General features: G+C 49.7%; 3 protein-coding genes and 1 non-coding gene across 8 annotated transcripts in view; 3 read left to right on the top strand and 1 right to left on the bottom strand.

The window, feature by feature from the left end:
- The window catches only part of CCNF (cyclin F), a 29231-nt gene extending 21018 nt beyond the window's left edge, over positions 1-8213 (top strand). The window contains exon 17 of one of the 2 annotated variants that reach the window (XM_073362885.2): positions 7353-8213. In XM_073362885.2, the coding sequence (XP_073218986.1) occupies positions 7353-7357 (5 nt within the window). In that variant the 3' untranslated portion in view covers positions 7358-8213. Of the gene's footprint in view, positions 1-1596; positions 2004-7352 lie in introns of those variants that run through there. The other variant, XM_073362884.2, reaches the window with a different exon arrangement.
- Positions 1837-17010, bottom strand: VRK3 (VRK serine/threonine kinase 3). 4 transcript variants are annotated; one of them, XM_073362886.2, is made up of 14 exons: positions 16766-17010; positions 13980-14122; positions 13373-13513; positions 12816-12962; positions 11650-11702; positions 8956-9022; positions 8042-8126; positions 7128-7230; positions 6396-6488; positions 5876-6008; positions 4804-4924; positions 4384-4442; positions 3583-3731; positions 1837-2228 (listed from the first exon to the last, which is right to left on the bottom strand). In XM_073362886.2, exons 1-13 carry the CDS (start codon positions 16963-16965, stop codon positions 3583-3585), a joined length of 1494 nt encoding a protein of 497 aa, XP_073218987.1. In that variant the 5' UTR covers positions 16966-17010; the 3' UTR covers positions 1837-2228. The 4 variants fall into 4 exon arrangements, with proteins under 4 accessions (XP_073218987.1, XP_073218990.1, XP_073218988.1 ...); XM_073362889.2 differs by having other exon boundaries at positions 16725-16786; XM_073362887.2 differs by lacking the exon at positions 16766-17010 and adding an exon at positions 15314-15480.
- The window catches only part of LOC144930916 (uncharacterized), a 31496-nt gene continuing 20396 nt past the window's right edge, over positions 16724-27823 (top strand). Inside the window, exon 1 of the mRNA XM_078854615.1 lies at positions 16724-17368. The gene's annotated coding sequence lies outside the window, so the exon portion shown is untranslated. The remainder of the gene's footprint in view (positions 17369-27823) is intronic.
- On the top strand, positions 25581-25653 carry TRNAR-CCU (transfer RNA arginine (anticodon CCU)). Its single transcript has one exon. It is a non-coding gene; the product is annotated as a tRNA-Arg (tRNA).

Here is a 27823-nt window from a genome sequence, read left to right as displayed (position 1 = left end):
AATGGCTCAGCAGCAGTTTTGCAGAGAAGGACCTAGGGGTGACAGTGGATGAGAAGCTGGATATGAGTCAACAGTGTGCCCTTGTTGCCAAGAAGGCCAGTGGCATTTTGGGATGTATACGTAGGGGCATTGCTAGCAGATCAAGGGATGTGATCGTTCCCCCCTATTCGACATTGGTGAGGCCTCATCTGGAGTACTATGTCCAGTTTTGGGCTCCACACTACAACAAGGATGTGGAAAAATTGGAAAACATCCAGTGGAGGGCAACAAAAATGATGAGGGGACTGGATCACATGACTTATGAGGAGAGGCTGAGGGAACTGGGATTATTTAGTCTGCGGAAGAGAAGAATGAGGGGGGATTTGATAGCTGCTTTCAACTACTTGAAAGGGGGTTCCAAAGAAGATGGATCTAGACTGTCCTCAGTGGTAGCTGATGACAGAACAAGGAGTATTGGTCTCAAGTTGCAGTGGGGGAGGTTTAGGTTGGATATTAGGAAAAACTTTTTCACGAGGAGGGTGGTGAAACACTGGAATGTGTTACCTAGGGAGGTGGTGGAATCTCCTTCCTTAGATATTTTTAAGGTCAGGCTTGACAAAGCCCTGGCTGGGATGATTTAGTTGGGGATTGGTCCTGCTTTGAGCAGGGGGTTGGACTAAATGACCTCCTGAGGTCCCTTCCAACCCTAAGATTCTATGTGACCCTCATGCACTTCTACACAGGTGGATTTCTTGTGACCCTGTTAAATACCTTTGGCTCCTTCCTCTATAGGGAATGAGGAAAGGCTTTTGACCCCAGCTCTCTTATGTAGGCAGTAGTACTATGCTATATGTATTGGTCCTACTTAAGTCTGCTTTTGAAATTGCCCTGGCCTATGCCCATAGGGCTAAAAGCTGAATCCGTTAGTAGTAAGTTCACATAAGGAATTCTTAGCAGGGAAAATGCAGACTAGAACTATACCAAATAACTGTGCAGCTTATAGCTCAAAGGAGCATTATGTTAATGACTCTCACATGAAAATGGCATGTATCTGACCTCATGGGGAGCCAGCCTGCATTGTTTCTGAGCAAGGGTAACAGCGCAAAGATAAACATCAAACTGCATGAAAAACCTAGCTTCCTTATCTCAAAGGGGTGCAGATGAGCCCCAGCAAGGCTAACTGACTTGCTCATGGTCTCAGAGCTCGTCAGGCAAATCCAAAAACTTTTCAGGTCTCTGCTCTTACTTGCCCATATTTCCTCCTGTATGGCTCCTGAGCATCTGCCCCCCGTAACAATGTTACAAATTAAATCTCTTGTAGAAAAATAAGGTAGCAAAGGCCAGTCACAGTAGGCTTCCCTACTGGGTCACAGCTGGTGCCTGGCTCCATCTTCCACAAGGCAGTGTCAATCCAGCCTTGGAGGAATGTTGGCTTGAGCAGAGGTTGAAAAATGAGGAGGGTTTTATTAACAGGCCCCCTCTGTGCTGCAGGCATCCAGGCCATTGCTGCAGGAATCTTTACTCAGCTTATTGAACAGAGGGGAAAATTTCATGACTCACACACTTGGTGCTTTGTACATAACTGGCTACTACAATTCCCTTCCAATTACTTTTCAGGGAAGACAACCTACTCTTGTGGTTTGAGCATGAGGACACATGAGTTCTATTTCCAGCTCTGTCCCTGCCTGTGAGCTTAGCCAAGTTACTTCACCTGTGTGTCTCCACTTCCTCATCTGGAAGCATGCCCTCATTGGTAAAGTGCTTTCAGGTCTGATGAAAAGGCAAGGTCGATGCCACGTAGGATTTAAATAAAGAGCCTACGCTCCCTGGATCAACACAGAAAACAGAGCCTTGGGATCCATCCACAAAGCATTTATTACAAAACAAGCAGTGTTTAGTAGGCAGGATACAAACATTTAAAATCCCTGATTTCTTTTCTGTTCACCAGGCTCAGTCTGTCCCCCTATGGCAACACTCCCAGTTGCTAGGTAGTTCCAAACAGTGGTTGGGGCAGCCATCTGCCAAGCAGGAGTTTAGTCTTCATGTTAGCTGGAGCTCATTAAGCTACAGCACTGGCTCAGAAGTCAGCTTTCTAAAAATCACTGTAAAAGCCCTAAAAACAATCCCTCTCAAACCCCCAAGGAATTCTAGAACAGGTGTACAATGAAGGACAGCAGGAGCCGGCTGCCCCAGAGCAGGGCCCTTCCAATAGGTTAAACCTCTCACAGTTTTAGTCAGTTTCTTGAGATCTGAAAAGCCACAAAGAAAAACATAAATCGGGATGGAGCATGACCAGCCCCTTCTACTCTGTTACTCAGTGCCAGTGCTGTTGGCAGTGCCACCTGGAGCCAATTTACTTGGGTCTGACTCTAAGCTGAGACAAGGGCCAAGTCTCCATGTGAATTCATTAGATTGTGCTAGGGCTGAATTTGGATCAATACCTTGGTGGCTACCAACAAATTTTACAGCTTCCAGGGTGGGAAGAGAGATTTTAGCCAGCACAGATTTAGGTGGACTTGACCACCCGTGTGCTGCCTGCTCTAGCAAGACCACATCCTCTGCCCACCTTAGATCCCAAGGTGATGGACGCCACAGAGAGACCAAAGGGCAAAAGTAGGGCTGGTCCTACTGATGTGGGCGTAGACTAGCCATGGGAGCCTCTGAAGGTGGCAAGTTGCCAGAACTCAGCAAAACTAGAGCTACACCTATGCCTCCAGGGAGGGGACGGCGTGAGTGTCCACTGCTCAGTCAGTGTCCCTGAGAAAGCGAAGCGCCTGCTTCGATGGATGAACGTGGCGTGAGGCTGGGCAGCTCTCTACCAAAAGGCTGGGCACATCTTCATTCCTCCTACCCAGAAAGGGCTCTGACAACAGTCTGTCTGTGAGCCGCAGGGACAAAGAGAGAGGCAAAGCCAATCTGGCCAGGTTAGGCACATTTAGCATCAAAGAACAGTGCCACAAATTCTGATCTTGCCCCAGCCTTTGGGAACAGCCAGCCAACTAGCTCCCCTTGTACTGAGCAGTGACCCTCAGGACATCTTACCCTTTCAGAACTGCTGAGTTCCCCAGTGATGATAAATGGGAACAGTGTTAGGGGGAGAGACCTGAGGCCAGCATGTGAGGCTCCCCAGCCGGGAGGAAGCAGGGTGGGACATCATTCTTCCTGATAGGAAGTCCTATTCCCTGCTGCCAGAAACTTTCCTTGAACCCACATGCATGTTCTCCACGAGACCCCACACCCACTCTCAACACAACTGGAGATGGGGAGGATACTGATCACAAAGAGGTCGGAGGGAGGGGCAGGGTGCTTGAGTGGGGAAGGAGGGCTGAGGAATGGAAAATGAGCACCCTCGGTGCTCTAAGAGTTAACACAGGCCCCACTGGAGTGGTCAGAGTCCCTTAAGCCCTCCTTCTAGAGCTTCACACCCAGTGCAGAGAGAAGCCTCCTCCCTGCTGATCATGTTAGACTCACATGTGGAGGGGAGATCTGATAACAAGGCTGTGGTCACCACTGCCAGCTGAAGTAACCTGGGGCTGGGGGGAGGGGTGTGTGTGTGTGTGACTGTGCTCCCCCAACCTGCTACCCCCATAGAAAGTGCCTTACCTAAGGCACCACCTTGAGATTCACCGAGTCATAAGCCGAAGTTCTCCTCATCTCCAGCGGCTTCCCCAAGAACTTTCGCAGTGCCTTGTAGTCTGGCTCCTCTTCAAAGGCCAAGGCCATTGCTTGCTGCAGGTAGCTGTGCAGGGCATCTGCAAAGTGGTACAGACACTCACAGGAATGGCTATGGTTCTCCAGAGCAGCAGCCCCAGCATTCACTCCCTGCGTAGCTAAGCCAGATGCTAAACAACACTTCCGCAGGGGCTTTTCCCAACAGACCCCTCCCCTGCACTGATGGGGGAACTCGGGCCCAGAGAGGGAAGCACTTTGCCTAAGGTCACCCAATGAGTCAGCAGCAGAACTGGGACTAGAACCAAGGTCTCCCTGTTCCCACTCACTTGCTTTAATCCCTGGCCAGCATCCCACTGTAGCAAGGCTCAGAATCACCACCTCATGCTGCATGGATCACCCTCATTCCAGCTGGATGCAGAGCAAGGAGAAAAACTGGATCCATGGGGGAACCTGAGAGTGGGCTATGTCACCCCGCACAGATATCAGAAATCTTTCTGAAGCTCCCACAGCCTCCCTGGGCAGGATCTACAAGGGCATCTCTCGCAGTCAAGGCTACTAGTTCATGAGCAGACTGGCATTGCAGCAAAGGGTTTAGAATGACTATGGTCAGACACAGCTCTTCAGCTGAGACTGCATGGGGGAGACAGCCCAGTTTCTAGCTTCAGTGAACAACCAGCCCTCACACACAGTGACCCACTAGGTCCCACAGCCACACTCAGTATAAGTCCATACCTGGAGCTGGTTTTTGGCCGAAGCACAGTCGCAGAAGCCCGACCACGTCTGTTTTGTACCTACAGCATTTAGCACACACTCAATGCCAGTAAACAAGAAAGAAGGGACCGAGCGCTTGAACAAACTGCCCCCAGCGATGGGGACAGGTGAAAGCCATGCATGATGACCAGCTCAACTCAAACCCTCCAGCCCGTTTCACCCTCACAGTGATTTCAGGGTGGATTCTGCTCCCACTGCGGTCAAGAGGAGTTTGGCCAGCTACTTCCATGGGAGGCAGCACTTCCAGTTACAGATTTCAGACACCCCAAGATCTGTACCAGGACTATTGAGTTCCCCATTAGTTCTGAACCCCCTTCCCTCACTGCTTTCCTCCCGCAGGCCCTCAGAATGGTAGGCAGGGTCCCCAACCCCAGGGCTCACCTCTCTTTCTGCTCCATGACCTTGTGCACATCAGCCAGCTCGTCAGTCCAGGGCAGGAAGCCACACAACCACTTCACCATGCAGTAGCCCAGAGACTGCAGGTCACTCCGGCGAGATGGTCCTGATGGGAAAGTGAGAGAAACCCAGCAGCTCAGGAAACACAGTGAGAAAAGCAGAGTTTGGGAGTAATACCCAAAAAGGCCTGGTTCAAGGGGGTCCCTCCCCGCAAGGGGACAGCATAGAACCGAGCTCTGGAAAGCACACGGCTGAACAGCAGGAAACATTTCCTAGTGGAGTGGCCTAGTGATTAGAGTCAGAATTCCTGGGTTTTCATCCCAGCTCAGCCACCAATTCACTGCAACTTTGGGAGCGCCTCTTCACCTCTTTGTGCCTCAGCTCTTCTTCAAGTGATGGTCCCTATTATATTCACTGAGGGTTACACATGTGCGGCAGGCGCCCAGAGTCGCAGAATCTGAAGTAGCATCCGTTGGTCCACACATGCGCCCTGACTCACCTCAGGCTTCTATCCTAGGTGATAAAGGGTGGGGCAGACCAGCCAACCAAGTCTCCAGTTTCTTCTCACCGCTGTGTGGTCCAGGTCAGAACCCGCAATGTCCTCATCTCTGACGAGCAGGTTGAGATGCACAAGCATCTCATGGAGATAGCCATGAGACCACAACTGGACACAGGCTGGGGAACCCGCCCCCGTACATTGGCCTGAATCAGCGAGAAATGCACTCTGCCAAGCTTTACAGACACCCATTAAACCAGCACCCACTGTCCTGGATTTCCACTCCCCTCCATGGCTGGGTTACCACGACCTCGCATGGAATGGAAACATTCTCCCACCATGTCACGCTCCTGCCTGAGTCACTTGGCGACTGTGGAAGTAGCAGAGCAGCTGCATAGGAGGAGGGAGCAGCTGGCTGACCAGAGAGGAAGCCGTTACCAAAAGCTAATGGAAGAACAGTGAAGGGGAAGGATACAGGCAGAGGGCGCCCCAGGCAAGCAGGGATGGCAGGGGAGGAGAGCTGTCACAGTCTCGCCAACCCATCAGGGACTGCAGTCTCACCAGCTCCCCTGTGCCCATCCAGGCTGATGAACTCAATGGTGCCCTCATGAGGAGTCCTTCTGCCTTCACGCTGAGCCACGTGCTTTCCTCCCGGGCAGTATCGGAATGCAGAGCAGTAACCCGCCAGGGTGACCTAGGAGAGAGAGAGAGAGAGAGAGACTGTGAAATGTCTTCCTGGGCGACCACGCAAGGGGAAGGAGGAGAGTGCTGCTGCTCTGGGAGAACCCGGGAGCCCCTCACCTCCCAACGTCCCCTCTCCAGTTTAAGAGATCCCACCCCTTCTCCCTGCACCACCCCTTAAGATGCAGAGACTGAAGGGAGCCCAAATTCTTTCCCTGGGGGGTGAACACGTTGGGTACAGTGACCCTTGCAATGCTGCACACAGCGCCTGCTATGGGGCTGCACTGACACAGGGTGCAGCCAGGAATCAACCCTCCCCTCCATACGAGAATGCTCTGGCTAGGGCATTGCCCCACTTCTCCTGCTACCTCCCTCTGCTCCTACTGTTCTCACTTCCTACCTCTGCAAGGTCGTCTGGGTTCACATAGATGTTCTCTGCTGTGATGTCCCCGTGCACATACTCGTTTCCATGGATGTACTCCAGGGAGTCTAGCTAGGGGCAGAACAGGAGACGTCACACTCACGCACAGCCCTTCAGCATCCCCAGTGAGCTCTGAGCTAGAGCATCTTCCCCAGGCTCGTGGCAGCTGGGAGACTAAGGAGCAGGCTAACTGCACAGCCTCTTCCACTCTCTGCTTTTCACATGTTGGGAGGTACCTGAGAAATTCAGGGGGGTCCCAATCACTCTGTCTCCCAATTTCCTTGGGGTAGAACATTAATAGACCCATAAGTTCATCACAAACCGCCCCAACCAGCCCCATGCTCAAGCACAATGTTATACTATTCAGAGACTGGAGCCCGGCTCAGTCTGCTGTACCTGATCTTTAAAGGTGCTTAGCAAAAGTTGCTCTCGCCCATTGACTTCAGTGGGATCTGTGGGTGCTCAGTGCTTCAGGAAGTTACTCTAGTAAGTTTGAGCCATTTCACTGTGCTCTTTTGTGCATGTGTTTAGAAAGTAAGTTGTGAAGTTTCCTTAAAATTTCCCTGGAGGCAATGCACAAGCAGCAGCTGCACAGGAATCACCCATGACACACTGGTCCCAGCCTTGGCCTGCACTGGAACTAACATCCTTGCAAAGGCCAGAGAGAATCCAGCTCTGAACGACCCCCAAAAGGATCGGCCTGCCACATACCACCCTGATGGCGATCTGGAAAACTGGTTTTTCTGTCAGAAGGTTCGTGCCATCGTTCAGGATTGACTGAAGGGTTCGTCCTAACTCAGGGAACACCAGAAACCTGTGAGAGAGGAGATAAGAGCACGTTGAACTTGGTCAGCACCTGTCATGGGAGGGTCTCAAAGCTTATTTGGGTAGCTCAGCTACCAATCTTGACCTGAACTGTTTTCCCTTACTCTCTAGTTTAACAAAGACACAGCTTCCCTCGTATTTGACAACAGAACCTGTTTGTGGAGAGGAGAGGGAGAGACACTGGCAGGTCAGCATTCCCTCTGAAGTATTATCGACTCATTACCACATTCCCTTCCACACAGAGCTCACAGGCCAAGACAGGCAAGGGGGAAGGGACAGCAGAAAGGAGGATTCCTGGGAGGAGGAGGTGAAAGAGAGAGAAGTCACTATGTGCACAGGGAGCAGGAGAGTGTTCCAAGCCTTAGCAGCAGCATGAAAGAAGATGCAAAGGCAAGAGTGGAAGAAGGGGAGGCTAGGAGAGCGAATGGCAGGAAGCAGACAGCAGTGGGGTAATCTGAGTAGCACTATGATGCAGGAAGCCAATGAAGGTCAGCACAGCGAGAGGGGAAAAGGATTTTACCTGCTACAGTTTGGAGAGACTAACTGGGAGGAGAGACAAGGAGGCCCAGGAAGCCGGGGTTACAGTAATCAGATGAGAGAGGGCCAATGCACAGACAGTGGGTCAGTAGCTGGTGGGGTGAGGGTTGGGGGACAGAAAAGGGTGGTATTGTGAGAGAGAAGAGAGAGGCTGCAGCAAGAGCCTGGCAGTGGGGATCGAGGAGATAAAGAGGATAGTGGAGTCCTGGGAAGGAGGAAACTCCCCAGCTGTCCCCATCTGGCAGCTTGCAGTCCTGCCTTACCTGTAGTTACTCTCATGGAGACCAAAGCCAACGCAATTTGGGATCCCCAGCAAAGGCACCGAGTGCATCCTCTTCCACTTATCCACTAGGAGGGAGACAACAGGACAGATGGGCACGGCTTTGCCATGCTGCTGGCTAAGGAACTCTGCAAACAGTGAGGGCACCCCCACCCCAGCACTTTTCCTTCCTCCCACAGATACAGACCCTCTGCACTGGGCAATTGAGAGTTCAAGGCTCATCCTGTCACCTGAGCTGCCCCCATAAAAGTCAGAGTAGCAGGCAATCAGACGTAATAGTAAAAGCTCAGCGGCAGGCAGCAGGAGTTACAGGAAGGGTAGGATGAGGGGATCGGGGTGTGGGGATGCCAAATCCAGGCCAGGAAAGGGGGAGAGGTGTGGGATGCTACAGCCCTAGGTATTCTGAGAAGGGGAATGGCATGGACACCTATGTCCCACATATAAGGGAGGTGGGAATCACAAAGGCGCAGGTTTGACCTGGATCCCTACTCCTCAGATGTCATGCCCTGACTGGAGTACCCCAGGCTCAGCTAGCTGGACAGAGAGCAGCTCTGCACAGCCAGGGTTGATGGAACAGCTACGGGATGGGCTCCAGTCAACCCCAGAGGGGTCAGGGTGCACAGTTAAACAGCTGTCAGTGAGACAGAGACAACTCTACAGCAGGGGAACTCCTCTGAGCGCAGCAAGGAAAAACACCGAGCTGGGAATGGGAAGGTGCTGCCCAACAGACACCCTGAGGTTTCCCGCTCCTGGGAGAGTCATTTCTAAACACACTGGTTAGCACTCAGCACTCTTTGAGGCACAGGTCAGACAATGATTTGAGTCACCTGAGTCTTGCCTTTGGAGTGTCTCCTAGCAGATGCACAGGGAACCCAACCATCCAGGAATGGCACTTACCTGTGATTTTCTTTGCCGCTCGCTGCAGGAAGATCTGCTCGTTGTACAGCCTGCCATCTTTGGTGTCCTGAGGGTTGGGAGGAGAGAGAGACGAAGCTGCACTGTTTTACCTTCAGCGATGTGCTGCGTCAGTATCACCACCACGTCCATTTACTAGGGAGAGTGTGGGTGTAAAAATCCTGCCCTAGCCCTTCTCACCTATGGATCTCACAGTACTGCACTGAGGGGGCTAAGGAGAGGGGGAGTCACCCAGGAGGTAAGTGGCAGAGCTAAGAACAGAACATGGTCTCCTGCCTCTCAGTCCAGTGCCCCATCTACTGAACCACGCCACCTCCCACTATCTATACAGCACAGCTAACCCAAGCACGGGAAGGCCTCAGGACAGACAGCTCAAGTGCTACTGCTCAGTGCTCTCTGCAGGTAACTAAGTGCTCCAGAGAATGAAGACAGCCCCCTAAACTGGTCGGAACTGTGCGATCCTGCAGCTCTTTCTGGGGTTGGAGCCTTCCAGTGGAGGAGCTTACTGAAGTTTGGTTCTATGAGTTTCCTCAGGCCATTCAGGGCTGGTGGAAGGAGCCAGGTGACAACCTTGAAGGTGAAACTCTAATTGTCCACAGCAGGGGCAAGGCCGTGTGAGATAACATGGGAATTCTAACAACAGGAGCTGCACTGAACCCTGAGAAAGGCCACCCCCCTGTAGTTCAACCTGCCAAGAAGTACCAGAAATATGGCAAGGAAGCTTGTTCTCATGCCACTTCCTGCCCCTGAGAAGCTGCAGACAAATGTCTGGGTGCTGTACTGAGCCACAAACCCTCTGGGGTTCCCAGAACACCTTCTTGCACGTGGACGGATACATGCTGGTATGTATTTGGTATTGCTCTTTTGCCACTGCAGTTCCCTAATGGCCTGAATGTATTGTCCAGAAGCTGCAGGATGCCACATGCTAGCTTAGGAGAGACATCACAGAGTGGGAGAGGTGATAATTTCAGATCCACTGACCCAGTTTGATATCATTAGCCCCACCCACACGTGGTGAGTAGTGCTGTTAATCGGCAGCTGGCAGGTGGTGCAGATTAACGAACTGCAGAATTCTTTCAGTACCTCCCCACCAAGAAGAAAAGGAGTACTTGTGGCACCTTAGAGACTAACCAATTTATTAGAGCATAAGCTTTCGTGAGCTACAGCTCACTTCCTCAGATGAAGGAAGTGAGCTGTAGCTCACGAAAGCTTATGCTCTAATAAATTGGTTAGTCTCTAAGGTGCCACAAGTACTCCTTTTCTTTTTGCGAATACAGACTAACACAGCTGTTACTCTGATCCCCACCAAGAGTATTTTGGCTGGTGGAATGTGTATTGAACCTGTCCTGCTTTCTGAATCCTCAACACCCACAACTAAGACCTTGTGTCCATGAACAAAAACAGTGTCCTACCATATCCCAGAATCCTTTGCCACTGCAAAGGGAGGAATTTGGGCTGTAGAAACAATGCAGTGTCAGGGCAGATGGGGTGGGTAGTGCTGGCATGGGACGGGACTGCTGAATGGGAGAGTTGGTACTGCTCTATAGTACTGTCAACACACAGAGATGAAGGTTTCCTGGCAATCTACACATTCTTTGTGGTGTTAAACATTTCTCATTAACCCTTCATTGGAGAAGTCTCCCCAGTAATGTTTTCCTCTGCACCTTTTAACTCGTTCTTCCCTGGCACAGTTCCAGTGACACTATTCCAGTGACTAAGTGGGCACATTCTTCCTAAAACCCCTCTTTCCTAGGATTCATCCCTGGGTTTTGCTAATAACAATTTCTAAATCCCATTAACCAGAAAAGCCAAGGCAGACACAGGACAGTGACCTGGATACCACTCTGGCTCATGCAGTGTCAAGCACAGTCAACGAAATTCCAATTGCAGACTATTTATGATTGGGAATGATGCCAGTTCTGGAAAGCCCAGCTGAACTGGCAGATGCCGGGGAGCTGTCACAGGGTAACTAATTTAGATCAATCAGCATTTGACTTTATAAACTCATTCTGGCATCAGAGAGGTAACAGATACAGAAGAGCTCAGTGTTAGATCTACAGTCACTTTTCAGACTACAGAGTGTTCAGTACTTCTGGGGACAAAAAACAACACAAAACACACGCACGCCAAGAGTTTTAAATAACACTTTCTAGAGTTTTGTTGTTGTTAACCTTTACAAAACAGGCTTAAAGAAGATTCTATGACATATACTAAATTTATAAACAAAGGGGACAAACTCTACCCTCATTTACAACCAGGAAATCGACAGGACAGCAGAGGTGTAACAGAGGGTAGAATTTAGCTTTGTAATATAAAGGGCAGCCACTTTGGGGTGGCTTTTTTAAATCTTTAGATCTGTTTTCCTTACAGCTTTGCTCACTGCTATTTATTAAGGGCCTCCTGATCCAGCTTCCATTGAAGTCTAAGTAAGACTCCCCAGGGAGTTGTACGGGGTCTTTAACCTATGCAGTTTATTTCCTCATTTCTCTGACTAACTTCACCTGCAACAACAAAGACAATTATGCTAGTTAACACTGTGAAATCTTATGGAGAATAAGACTAGAGGGAACCATTATGATCTGAGCTTCTGCATTCTACCACTCCTTTCACCATGGTACCAGCAGTGCTGGTAGGTCAGACCAAAGGGCCCCATACATGGAACAGACCAGAACTCACAAGTTTGAGAGAGTATCTTTGCCTTTGAGGGCAGGCTCCAGATGCTGACTGTGCTGTGGAAGGATGGAACAAATGAGGTTACAGGTGCACAGGACAAAAGTACTTGCAGTGCTAGCTGCTCAGAAACTAGTGCAAGAGTGGCTTGAGTCTCAGTTATCCTCTGCCTCCCTCACCTTGGGACTGTGAAAATACCATCTGTGGAGGCCTCTTTGCAAGTGGCTGCATGACAATACCCACCTTGCTTCAGAGTTATAAGACCTTTGTCTCAACTCTCTCCAGACACTGCTAAAGCAACAAACACTGGAGCACCTAGGCATGGCTGTAGTATCAAGGGACTCTGCTCTTTAAACCTGGTATGTAAATAAAATGATTCATCAATACCAGGAGAAAGATGTGCCACAGTCTTTGACAAAACACAAATATAGAAAACTGTGTAAGATCCCAAGCTAATGAGAGAGCTGCCAAAGGTGCATGTTATCCTCTCCTAGGGACAGGAAATGGATCAATGGCTTTCAACCCTTTAATGCTGTCCCTTTCCACATAAGAAGAGTATGGGACATCTATGGCCTCCTCCAAGGCTCAGAACCTGTTCTTTCCATTTGTGTGTGAGGTGGGTGGAACAGGGATGCTCTAAAATGGAGGGAAGAATTAATAGTCTAACCCTCAGCTTTTAAATACTACCACTACCCAGACATATGCTGGGTAGAATGTTGGATGCATTTCCAGCATCCTTTGCACAGGGCATCTCTTTGGAAGACCTGCTACAGGCAGAGCAAAGGATTCTGGGGGTATGGGCCTACGAGGGCACTTCAGGTGCTTGCTGCACTGTACATGGCAATCAGGGAGTCTGCTGAACTGATAGAGTCTGAGGAGGCAGGATCAGGATGGGGAAGGGCAGCTAAATCCCTTATTTACCTAAGATATGAATTCACCGGTGACCAGCTCTGTCTTCAAACTGGGAAGTGTCAGCAAGAGGCTTCAATTATGATCTCTTTCAAGAAGCAGTTCCCCCTCTCTTCACATCCCCTGAGGGATCCTCCCCAGTAGACTGAACTTTCAGCATGCCACAAGAAGAGAGGAAGGGAGGGCTACTCTTCCTCTACTCCCCACCCTATATACTCATCATCCTCCCTCAGACGGCATCCCAGCATGAGATTGCACAGCACCTTCATACATCAGCCCACACTCGCTCTGGTTCAAAAGCTTCCCCAGTTTCCACTGCTTGCTGTTCTGGTCGGTCAGGATCTTGCCCTCTGGGAGAGGTGCCACGGAGGTGGACTTGAGCCGCCGGGGAGATCGGGGACTGACCTTTGCTTTGAAGAGGACACAAAAGCAGGGCTCTGATCAGATAACAGGGCACTACAGACAGAGTGAGTCCTGCTGCTCTCCAGCACACCACAGCTCAGATTCCAACCAGAGACATTGTGATAATACCACCCCAGCCTGATAGAGCTCCCCATCTCTCGCTCCCAGACACTTCACCCTGCTCCTGCAGTGAGGCCCTGGGTTTCATGTATTCTCCTTCCAGCAGTGGACAATCAAACATCTCTTGTAACCCATCCACACCACCCTGTACTTCAGTCAGGAGGTAGGGAAGGGACATGATGGCAGGATGAACAAGCCACCTCTCTAGTGCTCCAGTGCTACCTTAAGTGCCATGAAGTAGCTGTCTGCCCCACCCCCACATGAGCACAGCAGTGGTGAGGAACACCCCAGCTCTCACCCTTGGATGCCACCTTGGTGCTTGGGGAAGCAGCTGGTGGGCTCCAAGCCTTCTCTTCAGTCGAAGTGGAAGCTAGCATTTTCTCAGAAGACATCCACTCTACTGTTTCTCTTGCTGGAGTCGGCTCATCCTGCCTCAGGGCTGAACGATTAAAGAAACAAACCCTCACAATGCCATCCATGGTATTCCAATGATTGTCGATCATAACACTCCGCACTTACAGCGCCTTCCATTCATGGGGCTCAAAGCCCTTTTAGGTGAAACACCTCACACCCACACCACAAAACAGGTCGGTGCTGTTAGCCCCATTTTACAGATGGAGAAACTGAGGCACAGATGAAGTCACATAGTGAGCCTGTGGCAGAGCTGGTTCAGAACCCAGGAGTCCTGGGACTCTACTCCTCAGGTCAGATTGCATTCACTCCCTTCCACTGCACTGCCATCAAAGACAACAATTTTGCATACCCTAAAGCAAGCAATAAGAGGATCTATTCAGACAGACATGTACTTGGTATGCCAATGCTCCACTACTTCTTGTAATCAGGAGGGTTTGGCTAATCCAGAATCTCTATCCAAAGAGGCTGCTGTTTAACCCAGTCTTACCTACCTTTCAGAGAGGACAAAGAGGCATCTGGAGTGAGTTGCATTGGCTCCTCATCTTCTTCTTTAGGCAGCTTATACCCACAGACAGGGCAGAAATGAAATGCTGTCTCTACCTTCTGGCCACACTGCGGGCAAAAGTTGATCATTCTGAAAAACAAACCAAGGCAAAGCAGGGTGGAGAGGGACAGGTGTCAGAGCTGAAGTGAGAAGTCAACTTTTCAAAGGTTTTTTTGGTGTTTTGGTGGCTGCGTCTCTGGAGAAAGAGGTTTACTAAGAGGAGACGTCCATTCACCCACCATCAGAGGCTCTCAGTATGCATATTATTGTAAGAGCAAACGTGTAATTAACTGAGCTGCAAAGATCAGGAAAATGAGGCGCACAGAGATTAAATGATTTAAAGACCACACAGTGAATCAGTGGCAGAGAGATGATGGGAACCCAGGAGTCCTCATTCCAGCCACTAGATAATGCTGCAAGTGGAGTCTCCAAACTAGCGCTGGGACAGCAGAACTGGGAAAGCATCTGCCTTTATCAACATCACTATTATCAACCTCAACAGCAAGTGAGACAGTTTCTGCACCACCTGGGGAAGGAGTCCCAATGCAGCTGTGTTTGCTAGGTCCTAGCATGCACTCTGCCTCTCTGCCCCTCACCTATCCATCTGGGCAATGCTTAAATGGTCACTAAAGCTCCCAAAGGTAGCAGGTAACTTGCTAACTGAATCTTTCTTTTCCTACTGCAGGGAAATCCTTTAGTGGGTGTGAACGCTGGGGAATAGGAGGGCACTGGGAACAGGCAGGACTCCCAGTATGGTATTTGTGGAGAAGTCACAGCAAGACCCTGGGTCCCATGATGAATTGCCAGGATTACAGCAGCACTGCTACAGAGCAGGGAGTAGCACCAGAGGATGGGGAAGAGGTTAGGTCCAGGCCAACACCCTCAAGAGACAATAGGGCTGCAAAACCAAGTCTTACACTGGGCCTTTCATCTGCCCGGCTGGGCCCATAGATAAACCCAAAGCAGTGTCATAAACACTGCAGGCCCCATTACCCAGCCAGCCCCCCTGGATTCCTGCCCAGCCCCAAAGCCCCCATCACCCAGAGGCACTCCTGCCCCAGAGACTCTGTCCAGCCCCACATTACCCCGAAGCCAGTGGTGAGCTGGAGCCAGTTCGTGGGAACCGGTTGTTAAATTTAGAAGCCCAAGGGCTTCTAAATTTAACACCAGCCAAAAGTGGCTCCTTAGGTGCCGACTCCATGAGTGCTCCAGGGCTGGAGCACCCATGGGGAAAATTTGGTGGGTGCAGAGCTCCCCGCCCCGCGCCAGCCCCCAGCTCACCTCCGCTCCGCCTCCTCCACTGAACGCGCCGCCCCGCTCTGCTTCTCCGCCCCCCCGTCTTCCCGTGAATCAGCTGTTTGCATGGGAAGCCGGGGGGCTGAGAGGCAAGTGGCGGCTTCGCACTCAGGCCCAGGGAGGCGAAGGTGAGCTGGGGGGCGCGAGGAGTTCTGCCCGCGCCAGAGCAGGTTACCCGGGGGGCATGCAGGGGAACCGCTCCCTGCCCCAGCTCACCTCCGCCACCCTGGGCCTGAGCGCAAAGCTGCCGCCTGCTTCTCAGCCCTCCCTGGCTTCCCACACGAACAGCTGATTCGCAGGAAGCTGGGGGGAGGGGGGAGAAGCAGAGCGGGGTGGCGCGTTCAGGGAAGGAAGTGGAGGCGGAGCGGTGGCGAGCTGGGGCCGGGCGCAGGGAGCTGCCTGTGGGAGCTCTGCACCCACCAAATTTTCCCTGTGGGTGCTCCAGCCCTGGAGCACCCACAGTGTCGTCACCTAAGGTGCCACTTTTGATGTGATCAGTGGGGGGAGCGGCTGCTTCACTATCCCGCCCCTAGGAACCAGAGGGACCTGCCGGATGCTTCCTGGGAGCTGCCCCAGGTAAGCACCGCTGGGACTCCCCACCTCGCCCTCCGGCAGGTGCCTCTGGCTCTTAGGGGCAGGGTGGGCACCCACTACGGTGGCCCACGAGACCCTCCTGCCTGGCTCTGGGGGCAGTCAGGGGATAGGGGTGGATGGGGCATGAGTCCCGGAGGTGTGTGTGTGTGTCAAGGAATGCGGGTGGTTGGATGGGGCAGGATTCCCGGGGGGACGGGGTGGGCAACGACCCCCTCGTGGGGTGAGGCGGGAACCGGGTTGTTAAGATTTTGGCAGCTCATCACTGCCTGTAGCCCCCACCCGACATCTGTCTAGCTCTGCATCTCCTGTCACCCAGAGTCACCCGCTGCCCGTCCCTATAACCAAACCGCCCTCTGGTGGCCCTGCCCAGCACTCCCACCACCCTGGGCTCCTACCTAGCTCTGTAGCCCCACACCCTGACCTACCAGGACCCTGGACAGCTCCCATCACCCTGGGGTGCCCCCTGTCCCACATCACCATCAGACACCTACCCATCCCATCCCGCCCCCAAGCACCTGCCCATTCCCCTTGGTGCCCCCATCCCGCCCCCAAGCACCTGCCCATTCCCCTTGGTGCCCCCATCCCGCCCCCAAGCACCTGCCCATTCCCCTTGGTGCCCCCATCCCGCCCCCAAGCACCTGCCCATTCCCCTTGGTGCCCCCATCCCGCCCCCAAGCACCTGCCCATTCCCCTTGGTGCCCCCATCCCGCCCCCAAGCACCTGCCCATTCCCCTTGGTGCCCCCATCCCGCCCCCAAGCACCTGCCCATTCCCCAGGGTTCCCCCCATCCCGCCATAGGCACCTGCCCGGCCCCGCGGCCTAGGAGCGGGTCTGGGGCCCTACCCGTGCGCTCCCCGCTTCCGGGCCGGGCAGCTCGCCTCTCCCCGGCGCCAGGGACTGGGCCGGCCCGGCCTGGGCACACCGCGGTGGGCCGCTGCAGCCGGGCCGGGCCGGGCCGCGGGGATCGCTCGGCGCCCAGCGCCCGCCGGCCCGGTGCCCACCAGCAGCGGCAACCTCCTGCCGCCTCGGCCGCGTCTCCCCATGGCCGCCGCTGCCCCGCCCCGCCCGCCGCCTCCGCCTCCGCCGGCCCCTCTGACCTCAGCGGCGTCTCGGGCTCAGCTCCAGCGCGGGCGGGGCTTGCACGGGCAGCCTGGCTGCGGGGCCTCACGCCTTTGCCCTGCAAGCCGGAGCTTTGCGCCGGGACTTGCAAAGCCAAGAGCAAGATGCTGGCCCTCCTGTTCGTGGGGGAGGGGAACAAAGGGGGATCGTCACGTGACCCGCGCGTACCCCAAGGATCAGGCACTGGAGGGCAAGTGGCAAGCCCCTAGCTGCCCTGATTCGTAAGCAAGTCTCACGAGTTCGGAGGCCTGACGCACGGTTTGCAGTGCTTGGAGCTGGCAGTCCTGCAGCCGCGCTTGTTTCACACAGAGGAAACCCAGGGCGTGAGTGAGTGCCACTTCTCTATTCTTCCTCTCCTACGTCATTTCAGAAAGTGTCTTTACCTAGCTCTGGTGTCCTGTTTGCAGAATTGTTGGGCAGTTGGAAGACGTAGAGTAAATAATTACTGACAAAAACTAGAAATATCTACACGACTTCAAAGTTAGATTCCAGGTAGATGGTTGGCAGGTAGGAATATTCTGTTGAGAAATAATCACATTAAGTACTTTGGGTCAGTTTCTGTTTCACACTGGTACCTCACTGATTTGACCTTTGGTTTAAGGTCTTAATTGCTAGATTTATCCAAGATTTTTTTCCAAATGTCACGCACTGGGTAGCCATCAGAAAAAAAAATCAATATGCGCAGGTACTTGCAGATCTCACGCTTGTGGAAAAATAAATGGATTTCTTCATGTAGATGTACACGTGCAGATAAAATGCACAGGTAAAGCAGAGACACTTGTGAAGTAAGTCACTAGGGGTTAGTTCCTGCTGTGATTGCTACATGGGAGACCCAATGCATCTGCATGGAGCTCCACTGAACTCAGTGGGATTCTGTCTATGCAGGACTCATTGCAGGGTCATAGATTCATAGACAAGCAGGGCTGGGATGGACCGCGAGAGGTTATCTTGTCCAGGCCCTTGTGCTAAGGTAGGACCAAGTAAAGCTAGATCAGCAGTAATGAAACTTGGTCAGCTCTGTTGCTGAACAAGCGGAGAGGATTTTACCTTGAACCAAGTCTATCTTGTTAAGTTTTAGCTACTAGAAAACATTTTATCTTCACTTTTTTCTTGCAACCATTTTTGACTTTAATACCTTGTACTCACTTAAACCCTATCACTTTGTAGTTAAATAAACTTACTTTATTTTTAATCTAAACTAATCCAGTGTTGTGTTTAAACTGCACTATTTGGTATCTCCAGTTAAAGTAGCTAACTGTTGAATATTGATACCTCGCAGCGGCAAAGGACCTTTAATATCTGAATTGGCCAGGAGAGGGCTGGACAGAACACACATATTGGAGAAAATTTGGGACTGGGAGCATGTTGGGTTCACCCTGCAAGTTGTAACCAAGGCTGGTGGAAGCCAGAGTGAAGCTGGAGTGTTGCTGACAGGCTATTGAGGTCAGAGCTGCAGCTACACAGATACTCAGGGTGTGACTTGCATGCTGGTGGCTGTTTGTGAGCAGCCCAGGTTGGGAGCTACAACAGCAAAGCATTGAGGCATCCTGAGTTGCGGGGCAAGTGGTGACAACCCCTCACTGGTCTGGATTGCACCCGAGAATGTGACAATTTGTCCAACCTGTTCTTAAAAATCTCCAGTGAGGGGGAGTCCACAACCTCCTTTGGAAGCCTAGTCCAGATCTTAATTACCTTTATAGCTAGATAGTGTTCCCTATTATTTAATCCTTGCTGCAGATTAAGCCTGTTACTTCTTGTCCTACCTTCAGTGGACATGGAGAACAATTAATCACCATCCCTTAACAGCCCTTAACATATGAAGCCCTTAACATATGTGAAGACTGTTATCAGGTCCTCCTTCAGTCGTCTTTTCTTGAGACTAAACATGCCCAGGTTTTTTTAACCTTTCCTCATAGGTCAGGTTTTTTAAACTTTTTAACATTTTTGTTTCTCTTTTCTGAACTATTTCCAATTTGACCTCATCTGTCTAAAGTGTGGCACCCAAAACTGGACATAGTAGTCCACCTGAGGCCTTACTAGTTGCAAGTAGAGTGGGACAATTACATCCCGTATCTTATATTCAACACTCTTATTAATACACGCCAGACTTATATTAAACTTTTTTTGATCATATTCAATTTATGATCCACTAAAACCCCAGATCCTTTTCAACAGTATTACAGCCTAGCCAGTTATTCACCACTTTGTATTTGTGCATTTGATTTTTGCTTCCTAAGTATAGCACTTTGCACTTATCTTTCATCCTTTTGATTTCTGTCCAATTTTCCATTTTGTCAAGGTTGTTTTGCATTCTAATCCTATTCCCTTGCAGTCCCTCTCAGTTTGGTGTGATCTGCAAATTTAGTATTGTCCACTCCATTATCAAAGTCATTAATGAAAATACTGATTAGTACCAGACCCTTGCAGGACCCCCGTTTGAAAGTGAATCATTGATAACTATTCTTTGAGTATGGTCTTTCAACTAATTATGCATCCACCTTCTGGTAATTCCATCTGAACCACATTTCTTTAGTTTACTTAGATAATGTCACGTGGGCCTACATCAAAAGCCTTATAAAAATCGAGATATATCACATCTACTAGTTCTCTCTTTTCCACTAGGCCAGGGTGTACACAGTTTTTTGCACTTACTTAACTAGATTGGTTAGAAATGGTTAAATTAATGCACTGGGAATACAGTCCTACCAATATTAAGGTTTTGATATAGGTATAGCTTATAGACACCAGATATTCTAAGGACTGCACAGTCCAGGTGGGATATGTTTTTCTTATTGATTTATGGGCTGGAAAACAAGAATTTTTCCACCTCTTACTTTATGTGATCTGACTTGAGAGATTATGGAGATACCACAAGTTGCTAAGCAGGGCATTTATCAGCCAGTGGGTGCAGAAGACTCAATAACTACCTATGCCATAGGTGATCCTTTGATTTAGGATTGTCACCTATCCCAATATTTCCGGGACTGTCCCAAGATTCACAGAGCAATCCCACGTCCTGCAAGCATACCTTACAGGATAAGCACAGGTTACAAAACCAATTTTGGAACCTGTCACAGGGCAGATGGCCCTTTAAGGGGAATCAGGGCCCATGCTGTCCATGACTGCCTTCTGAAGGCCTACCTTGGGGTGAATGACTGCCCAGGTGGCCACTTAATGGCTAATCAGTAAACAAGCACCTGGACCTAATAAAAAGGTTACTTGGGCTTTCAAGAAGCTTCTCAGGATCAGGCAGGAGCGCTCATCAAAGTAGGGAGCCTGGAGGGTGTGCTTCTGGAGACAGAGAACTCCCAAGAGACTAGAGCAAGGAGCCTAGAAGGCCTGGTCTCAATAAAAGCAATCTCCCAAACCTTGATGGGATGCTACTCCTAGGGAGAAGGTGTCTCTGGAGAGAAGGAATCACAGAAAGAGCATTCGTCCCAGAGGGAAAGTGCTCCTAGGGAATGTATGGGAGCAGCCTAAGAGAACAAGGTGGGCATGAGACCTGGAGAGCTACTAGCAAACAGGGGTGTTGGAACAATGTGTATAGTGGGGGTGCTGAGAGCCATTGACCCAAACTGTAAACCCTGCACAATGATGGAAACCACTTCAAGCCATAGGGTGCAACCGCACCCCTAGTTCCAGCACCTAAGCTAACAAATCATGCAGTGTTGGGGGAACAGTGGCAGCCAGCAGGACACCCTGTGTAGACCCAAGCTCCAGACAAAGAATTCAGCCTGAGAGTGCTTCATGGCTAACGGGCCAAGGTACAAGACTGCTTAATCCAGAGGTAGAGGGTTTTCTGGTGAGGTAGCTGACTGAAGGTTCTGCTTACGTTTTGTGGGGGTGGTGTCTGTTAAATAAATGGAACTCTCCAAAGAAGGTGTTCTTTAGTACCTGAAGGCCTACTTGGACATGTTTACATCCCAGATTAGGAGAAATTGAGGCAGGGCACACCTGTAGCATTGCACATGACCATGAGGGAAAATTACTAGGGCCCTGGTATGTGTAGGGGGAAAAGGCTCTGAAAGTGGGAGGGTCCCCCTGGAGTTGTGGGGGACTCTTCTGCAGGCATAATGAGGTTTCTAGTAGAAGGTGACGTGCATGTCAATGGGGGTGGTCCTTGATGGAATGTTGGGGAATCTGGGGTGATGAACTCACACCTCCCCCCCGCCCCCCCCCCCCAGCCACCTGCAGGAAGAACTGTGCAATGCACTTGTTCTTGATGCTGAGCCCCTGGGGCCAGTGGCTCCTTGAGACTCACACCCAGGCCTGCCCAAGGTGGGGAGTGGGTAAAAAACACACAGGAGAGGAGAGGGAGCACCAGAGGCATAAGGCATGATAATTCCTGAGTTACCCTGTATTGCCAACCTCAAGAGATCAAAAATCATGATATTGGCCCAAATCCTATCTTTAGTCTGTTGTTTGCCTTCCCTCTATTCTTCTGCCAAGAGTTGTGAGAACTTCAGGTTAAAAAATCAACCACAAATGCACCCCTCTCCCTTGCTACTTAGCCGGAGTCTCCATTTACCCTCTCCTCATCCCTGAGACGGGATGGCCATCACTTCTCTACTGTGTCATGGCCCAGCAGCAGGGGTGGATGTAGCCTCACGGTCCAATGAGGGCGCTATTGCTGAGGAAGCACCACTCACCCTGGAACTGTAACCTGAATCCTGGCCTGGGGAGGCCCTGAAGGATGGGGGCTGGAGAGCAAGCCTGCCCCACAGCAATGGCTCCTGTCCTGCAGGGCCGGGCCTGGCTCCCCACTCCGGACATCATGACCTGGTGCATGGGATTGCCATGCCACTCGAATTTGAGCCAGCCAGTCCAGTCACCCGTCACGATGGAGGGCTGGCTGGACCAAACCTGAGCGGCAGTGTGACCCCATGCGCCAGGTCATGATGCCTGGAGTGGGGAGCCAGGCCGGGCCCTGCAGGACAGGAGCCACTGATGTGGGGTAACTTCTGTGGGTATAGCTAAGCCCATGCTAAAGCTGCCCCTACCCAGCAGCTACATTATCTGCTTCCCACTGCCCTGGGACTTTTCTGCCTGGGACACAATGGTACCAATTCCCCCACCTCCCCTGCCCCAGGGCTTCTCCTCTGCCTGGGTCCCAGTGGCAGCACTTCCCACTCTCTGTGTTGTAGGGCAAAATACGAAGACATGGCCCAGAAGCAGGGCAGATCTGCGTCCCTAGCTCCAAGGCTCTCACACACAGCTCTGCTCAGGTGAGGGTGACTAGATAGCAAGTGTGAAAAATCAAGATGGGGTGGGGGGAAATAGATGCCTATATAAAACAAAGCCCCGAATATTGGGACTGTCCCTATAAAATCGGTACATCTGGTCACTCTAGCCCAGGTGCCCAGCCCTAAAAACCCAGGATTCACAGAGCTTCTCATGTCAGCACAACAGCTCCTCCTGCAGGCACCAAATTCCCTTGACTCGTGACCAACTTGAGACCTAGCAGCACCTACTGCCTTGCCCTGGCTGCTCAGAGGGGACTCCCCTTCCCTGCCCCCAGGCTGGTGGAGCTGCCATTCAATGCCCTCCATCTCTCACCTATTGCAATTCTCTGCACCCCTCTCAACCTTCCTTCTGCCCCATCTCCCCTGCAGCCCCTAAGTCTGCCTCCTGTTCTGCCCAGTGCCCTGCTCCCCCTCACTCTTGCCATCCCTTTCGCAGCATCTCTGCTGCTTCTCCTTAGAGTCCCTGTGTCCTGCCCTGGCTCCTGAGCAATAAAATGGCAGCTGTTTTGCTGGTAAGCCTGGCTTCAACCTTATTGAAAAAACAGTGGGAGGTGGCAGACAACTTTACTGAGGGCAGATAGACTGTAGGGAAATGGCAGCCATCTTGCTGGTTCAGCTGCATTGACAGTCCTGGGAGATGGTGGCCATTTTGAATAAGGGAAAAGGTCCCAACTGGCGGCTTTTCATCATGTGTTTATGAGACAGGTAAAAAAACCACCCCCAAAATCACTAGAGTCCTGATAAATTAGTGAGAGTTGGCTATCTGTTCAACCCTCCCCACCACAGGGCTGCCCAGCAGAGCATGCAAGGCTGGCTCAGCGCTAGACCCCCTGAGAAGAGGCTCAGGGTCCAGGAGGGAGATGGCAAAAAACATTCAAGCAAAAGCAACCCAGCTGTTTCTGAGAGTGAGATTAAGGAAAAAATTATTCTTTTACCAGGTAAAAAGAATTCATGCAACAGTTTCATTGAAAAGCTCTATTGCCTCCCTACTTTGAAGCAAGGAATTGAAATTTGGCAGTGGGTGTCAGGGATGTGCTTTTTGCCATCCCTATAAAAATTCGCCTATACTTGGCCAAGTTATAAGCCTTTGAAAAAAAATCTCAATTTGCCCTGCACACTAGAGACTTGTTATAGTTTCCCAAATTTGAGGAAAATTAGGAATTAGATTAGCTGGAAGGAAAAAATTTAGATGGAAAAATGTGAATGAACATTGGGGACTCTTTAAGAAGAGTTTATTAGATAGCCAAAAACTCATGATTCCACAATCAAGAAAGAGGACAACTGTGGCCCATCCTGGTTCAAGGGCGAAGTGAAGGCAGCAATTTGAAATAAAAAAGCAATATATAACAAATGGGGAAAAGATAGCAATCAATATAAATTAGAAGGTATGAAGTGGAGAAAATTGATAAGAGAAGCTGAAGCCATCAGGGAAAAACCCGTGGCTGGCAGGGCTAAGTACAATAAGAAGGAGTTTAAGTATATTAGGAACAATAGAAATCCTAGCAAAGATATAGGCCTATAGAAGGAAATAGTAAAATTCCTAATGATGCAGAAAAGGCAGAAATGTCCAATAAATATTTCTGTTTTGTCTTTAGAAAGAAGCAGGATGAGGAAGTACTTTCCAGTCTATTAGGAACTAAACAAGATGTTTAACAATATCTAATAGGGATAAACATTTTTAAATCAGCATGCCTGGATAATTTGCACCCAAGAGTCCTAAAAGAGTTGGCCGAAGAGATTTTTGGCCTGCTCTTGGAATACTAGGAATATTCCAGAAGACTGGAAGAGTACTAAAGTTGTGCCAGTATTTTAAAAGGGCAGGGGGATGATGCAGGTAACTATAGACTAGTTAGCCTGATATCAATCCCAGGCAAAATAATGGAAAAGCTGATCTGGGATTCAACTGATAAAGAATTAAAGATCAGGAATATAATTCATGCCAGTCAATGTGGTTTTATGGAAAGTAAGTCTTGTCAAACAAACCTTATTTCATTCTTTCTTGAGATTACAAAGTTGGTTGATAAAGGTATCTGTGTAGATGTAATTGACTTTGGTGAGGAATTTGACTTAGAACTGCATGACGTGATGAAAAATAACACTAAACAATATTAACAGAGCACAGGTTAGATGGATTTAGAACTAGCTAACTGATAGATCTCAAAGTAGTTGTCAATGGAGAAGCATCATCCAATGAGGGTGTTTCTATTGGGGTTCAGCAGGGATCGATCCTAGGCCTGATGCTATTCAACATTTTCATCAATGATCGAGAAGTAAATATAAAATTACTGCTGATAAAATTTGCAGATGACACAAATTTTGGTGGAATGGTAAAGAACAATGAGGACAAGGCAGTCATGATGAACAATTGGTATTGCTTGATAAGCTGAGCCTGTTCAAACAAAATACATTTAATACAGCCTAATGCAAAGTTACACATCTAGGAACGAGGACTGCAGGCCCGACCTACAGAATGGGGAGCTGTATCCTGGAAAGCAGTAATGGTTTTGAGGTCAGAGTGGACAAGCAAATGAACCTGAGCTCCCAGTGTGGTGCTGTGGCAAAAAGGGCTAATGTGATCCAGGGATGTATAAACAGGGATGTAGTGAGTAGGAACAAGGAAGTGATTTTACCTCTGCATACAGCACTAGTGAGACTGGTGCTGGAATACCTGGGTCCAGAGTTCTGGGGTGCACATTTTAAAAAGTATGTTGAAAAATTGGAGAGAGTGCAGAAAGAAGATGCAAAAATTATTAGTGGGCTGGAGAAATTGCCTTGCAGTGAGATTCTTAAAGAGCCTAATCTGTTTAGTTTATCAAAAAGAAGATGAGGTGAGAGGTGACTTGATTGTGGAGTGTATATATCTCCACAGCAAGAAAATAGTGGGTAGAAAGGCACAACAAGACCCAGTGGCTAGAAGCCAAAGCCAGACCAATTCAAAATTAGATATAAGGCACTTATGTTTAGCAGTGAGGGGGATTAACCATTGGGACAAACTACCAGGGAAATGGTGGATTCTCTATCCCTTGATGTCCTCAGATCAAGCCTAGCTGCCTTCCTGGAAGTTCTACTGTAGTGAAACACAAGTTATTGGGTTCCATACAGGGGTAACTGGCTGGCATTTAATGGCCTGTGATACACAGGAGGCCAGATTTAGACGATCTAATGGTCCCTTCTGGCCTTACACTCTATTAATCTATGAATTACCACAGTTCAGTTTGTCTCTGCAAGGTTTAATGTTAGTATTATAGCATTATACAAGCTGGCTGGGAGCATTTTAGAGTCATTTAAATGTGGGAGCCCCAGTGGCCTAATGGATAAGGCATTGGCCTCCTAAGCCAGGGATTGTGGGTTCGAGTCCCATCTGGGGTGAAAAACATTTTGGGGGGAGGGATAGCTCAGTGGTTTGAGCATTGGCCTGCTAAACCCAGGGTTGTGAGTTCAATCCTTGAGGGGGCCATTTAGGGATCTGGGGCAAAAATTGGGAATTGGTCCTGCTTTGAGCAGGGGGTTGGACTAGATGACCTCCTGAGGTCCCTTCCAACCCTGATATTCTATGATTCTATGATTCATTTGCTTTATTTATACGTTCAGTAATTTTGATGAATGGTACTCTTAGATTGGCTTGTAAAAGTCCTTTAGGAACTCATCTGAGCCAAGAGTTTTATTATTGTCCAGGTCTTACATTGCACGTTGTTCAATTTCTTTTTGTGCCCTTTTAGACACCAAGAAATAATAATAATAGCTTGTATTGTAGTAATGCCTAGAAACCCCAGTAAGAGACAGGCCACCATTGTTCGGGGTGGTGGGTGCACGTGTAATGAAGACAGGCTCTGCCCCAGGTATCTTACAATCTTAGCATATAACAAGAGACAACAGATCAAGAGATAAATGCTGTTTAAGACAACTAGGTTATTCACCAGCACTGATATTTTGCAAATACATGGGGCCTTATTCTTCTCTGATTTACACCAGTGTAACTCCTCTGAAACTGAGAGCAGATTCATGGCCACTGTCTTCATGGAGCCACCGGCCTCCATATAACTTAGAACCCGTTTGAGTCCATAAAATATCTAATCCATGGTACATAGAAAAATTGCAGGTGAACAAGCAACACCACAGGATAATCTGTTAGTGACAAAGATTTACTCTCTAGCACTGCCTGCTGGTTAGCTTTGTGTCAGTGCTAATTTGGTGACCTTTTCTCCTGCCTGTTTCTTGAAAATAAATCCTCTGTTTTAGACTTGGAGCATTGATCTGTGTCTAAACAAAGATTAATTGCTACCTTATACACAAATTCATGCTCCATTCTCCATTTTAGGTATACACACAATAGGTGAGGGTCACTCATTGTGAACTAAGGAAAGACACCTGTTCATGTAATTGTTCCTTGAGTTGCTGGTTCACACAATCTCTCTCTGCATAAATTACTGAGTTGGTTCACCCTGACTCTCTACTGTTGTTCATCTTGTGTTGTCACTTACACCTGTGTAAAGTGCTACCAAATCAGAAGTCTCCACTCACACCAGTGGGACCATCTTACTCCCACTTTGGCTCACACAATCCCTCCCCTGCACTGCTTTCTGCATAGGAGCTCATTGATTTCTTCCCAGAACACTTGATACATTTATGTGACATTCCCCTACCACTCAGCTTGCCTTCCCTTTCCCCTCCTTCAACTCTCTCCTCCTTCTCTCTGGTCATAGACAGAAGTTTCTCATCTGCTTTCCTGCACTAGAGCTTCCACTTGTCCCAATGACCCTCATCCCATCTCATCTCCTGATCTCCCATACCCACTCTCATCCCTTCTACTTTTCTCCTTAACCTGTCACTCTCCTCTGGCTCTCTCTTCTCACAATACAAGCATGCTTACTTAAGCCTTGCCCATTTTAAAAATAAACAAAGTCCTTGACTCCACTTAGGGTTGCCAACCTTCCAGGATTGTCCTGGAGTCTCCAGGAATTAAAGATTAATCTTTAATGAAAGATTATGTCATGTGATGAAACCTCCAGGAATATGTCCAACCAAAATTGGCAATGCTAACTCCACTGCCTCTCTAACTACCGCCCCTTCTCTCTTTCATCTCTAAGCTCATTGAATGCACTGTTTATAACCACTGTCTGGAGTCCTTTTCCTCCAGTTCTGTTCTAAACCCTCTCCGATTCTGCTCTGCCCCCAGTGCTACACTGACACCTCTTTTACCAAAGTCTCTAATGCCCTCTTCCTAGTGGAAGCTCAGAACCAGCACTCCATCCTCATCCTCCTTGACCAGCCAGCTGCCTTCAACACATTTGGCCGTGCTTTCCTTCTTGAACTTTTGTCCTCCTGTGTCTTCCATGGCTCTGTCCTCTCCTTGTTTCTTCAGCATGTCCTTTGGAGGCTCTGTCTCATCCCCTCTCCAGCTTTCTGTGTGGGTTCCACAGGGCTCTGTCGGTCCCTTTTTCTTCTCCCTCTGCACCTTATCTCTGGTTAATCTCATCTGCTACTTGTTAAATTTGCAGACAAACACCCTTATGCTTTTTCCCAGGCTGCCCTCACACTT

The sequence above is a fragment of the Lepidochelys kempii genome, chromosome 10 (genome assembly GCF_965140285.1).
Source record: "Lepidochelys kempii isolate rLepKem1 chromosome 10, rLepKem1.hap1, whole genome shotgun sequence".
Taxonomy (NCBI): Eukaryota; Metazoa; Chordata; order Testudines; family Cheloniidae; genus Lepidochelys; species Lepidochelys kempii.
The sequence above is the reverse complement of the archived record's forward strand: the minus strand, read 5'-3'. Positions and strand labels throughout refer to the sequence as shown.

What these genes read in the sequence shown, in the direction of transcription:
- VRK3 (XM_073362886.2), bottom strand. Translation starts at nt 16,965, where the DNA reads ATGGGGAGACGCGGCCGAGGCGGCAGGAGGTTGCCGCTGCTGGTGGGC. An exon ending in TCCAGATCGCCATCAGGGTG is followed by an intron (nt 6,489 to 7,127) that starts GTATGTGGCAGG and finishes TTCTGCCCCTAG; the next exon opens with CTAGACTCCCTGGAGTACAT. An exon ending in GTCATGGAGCAGAAAGAGAG is followed by an intron (nt 4,443 to 4,803) that starts GTGAGCCCTGGG and finishes TAAATGCTGTAG; the next exon opens with GTACAAAACAGACGTGGTCG.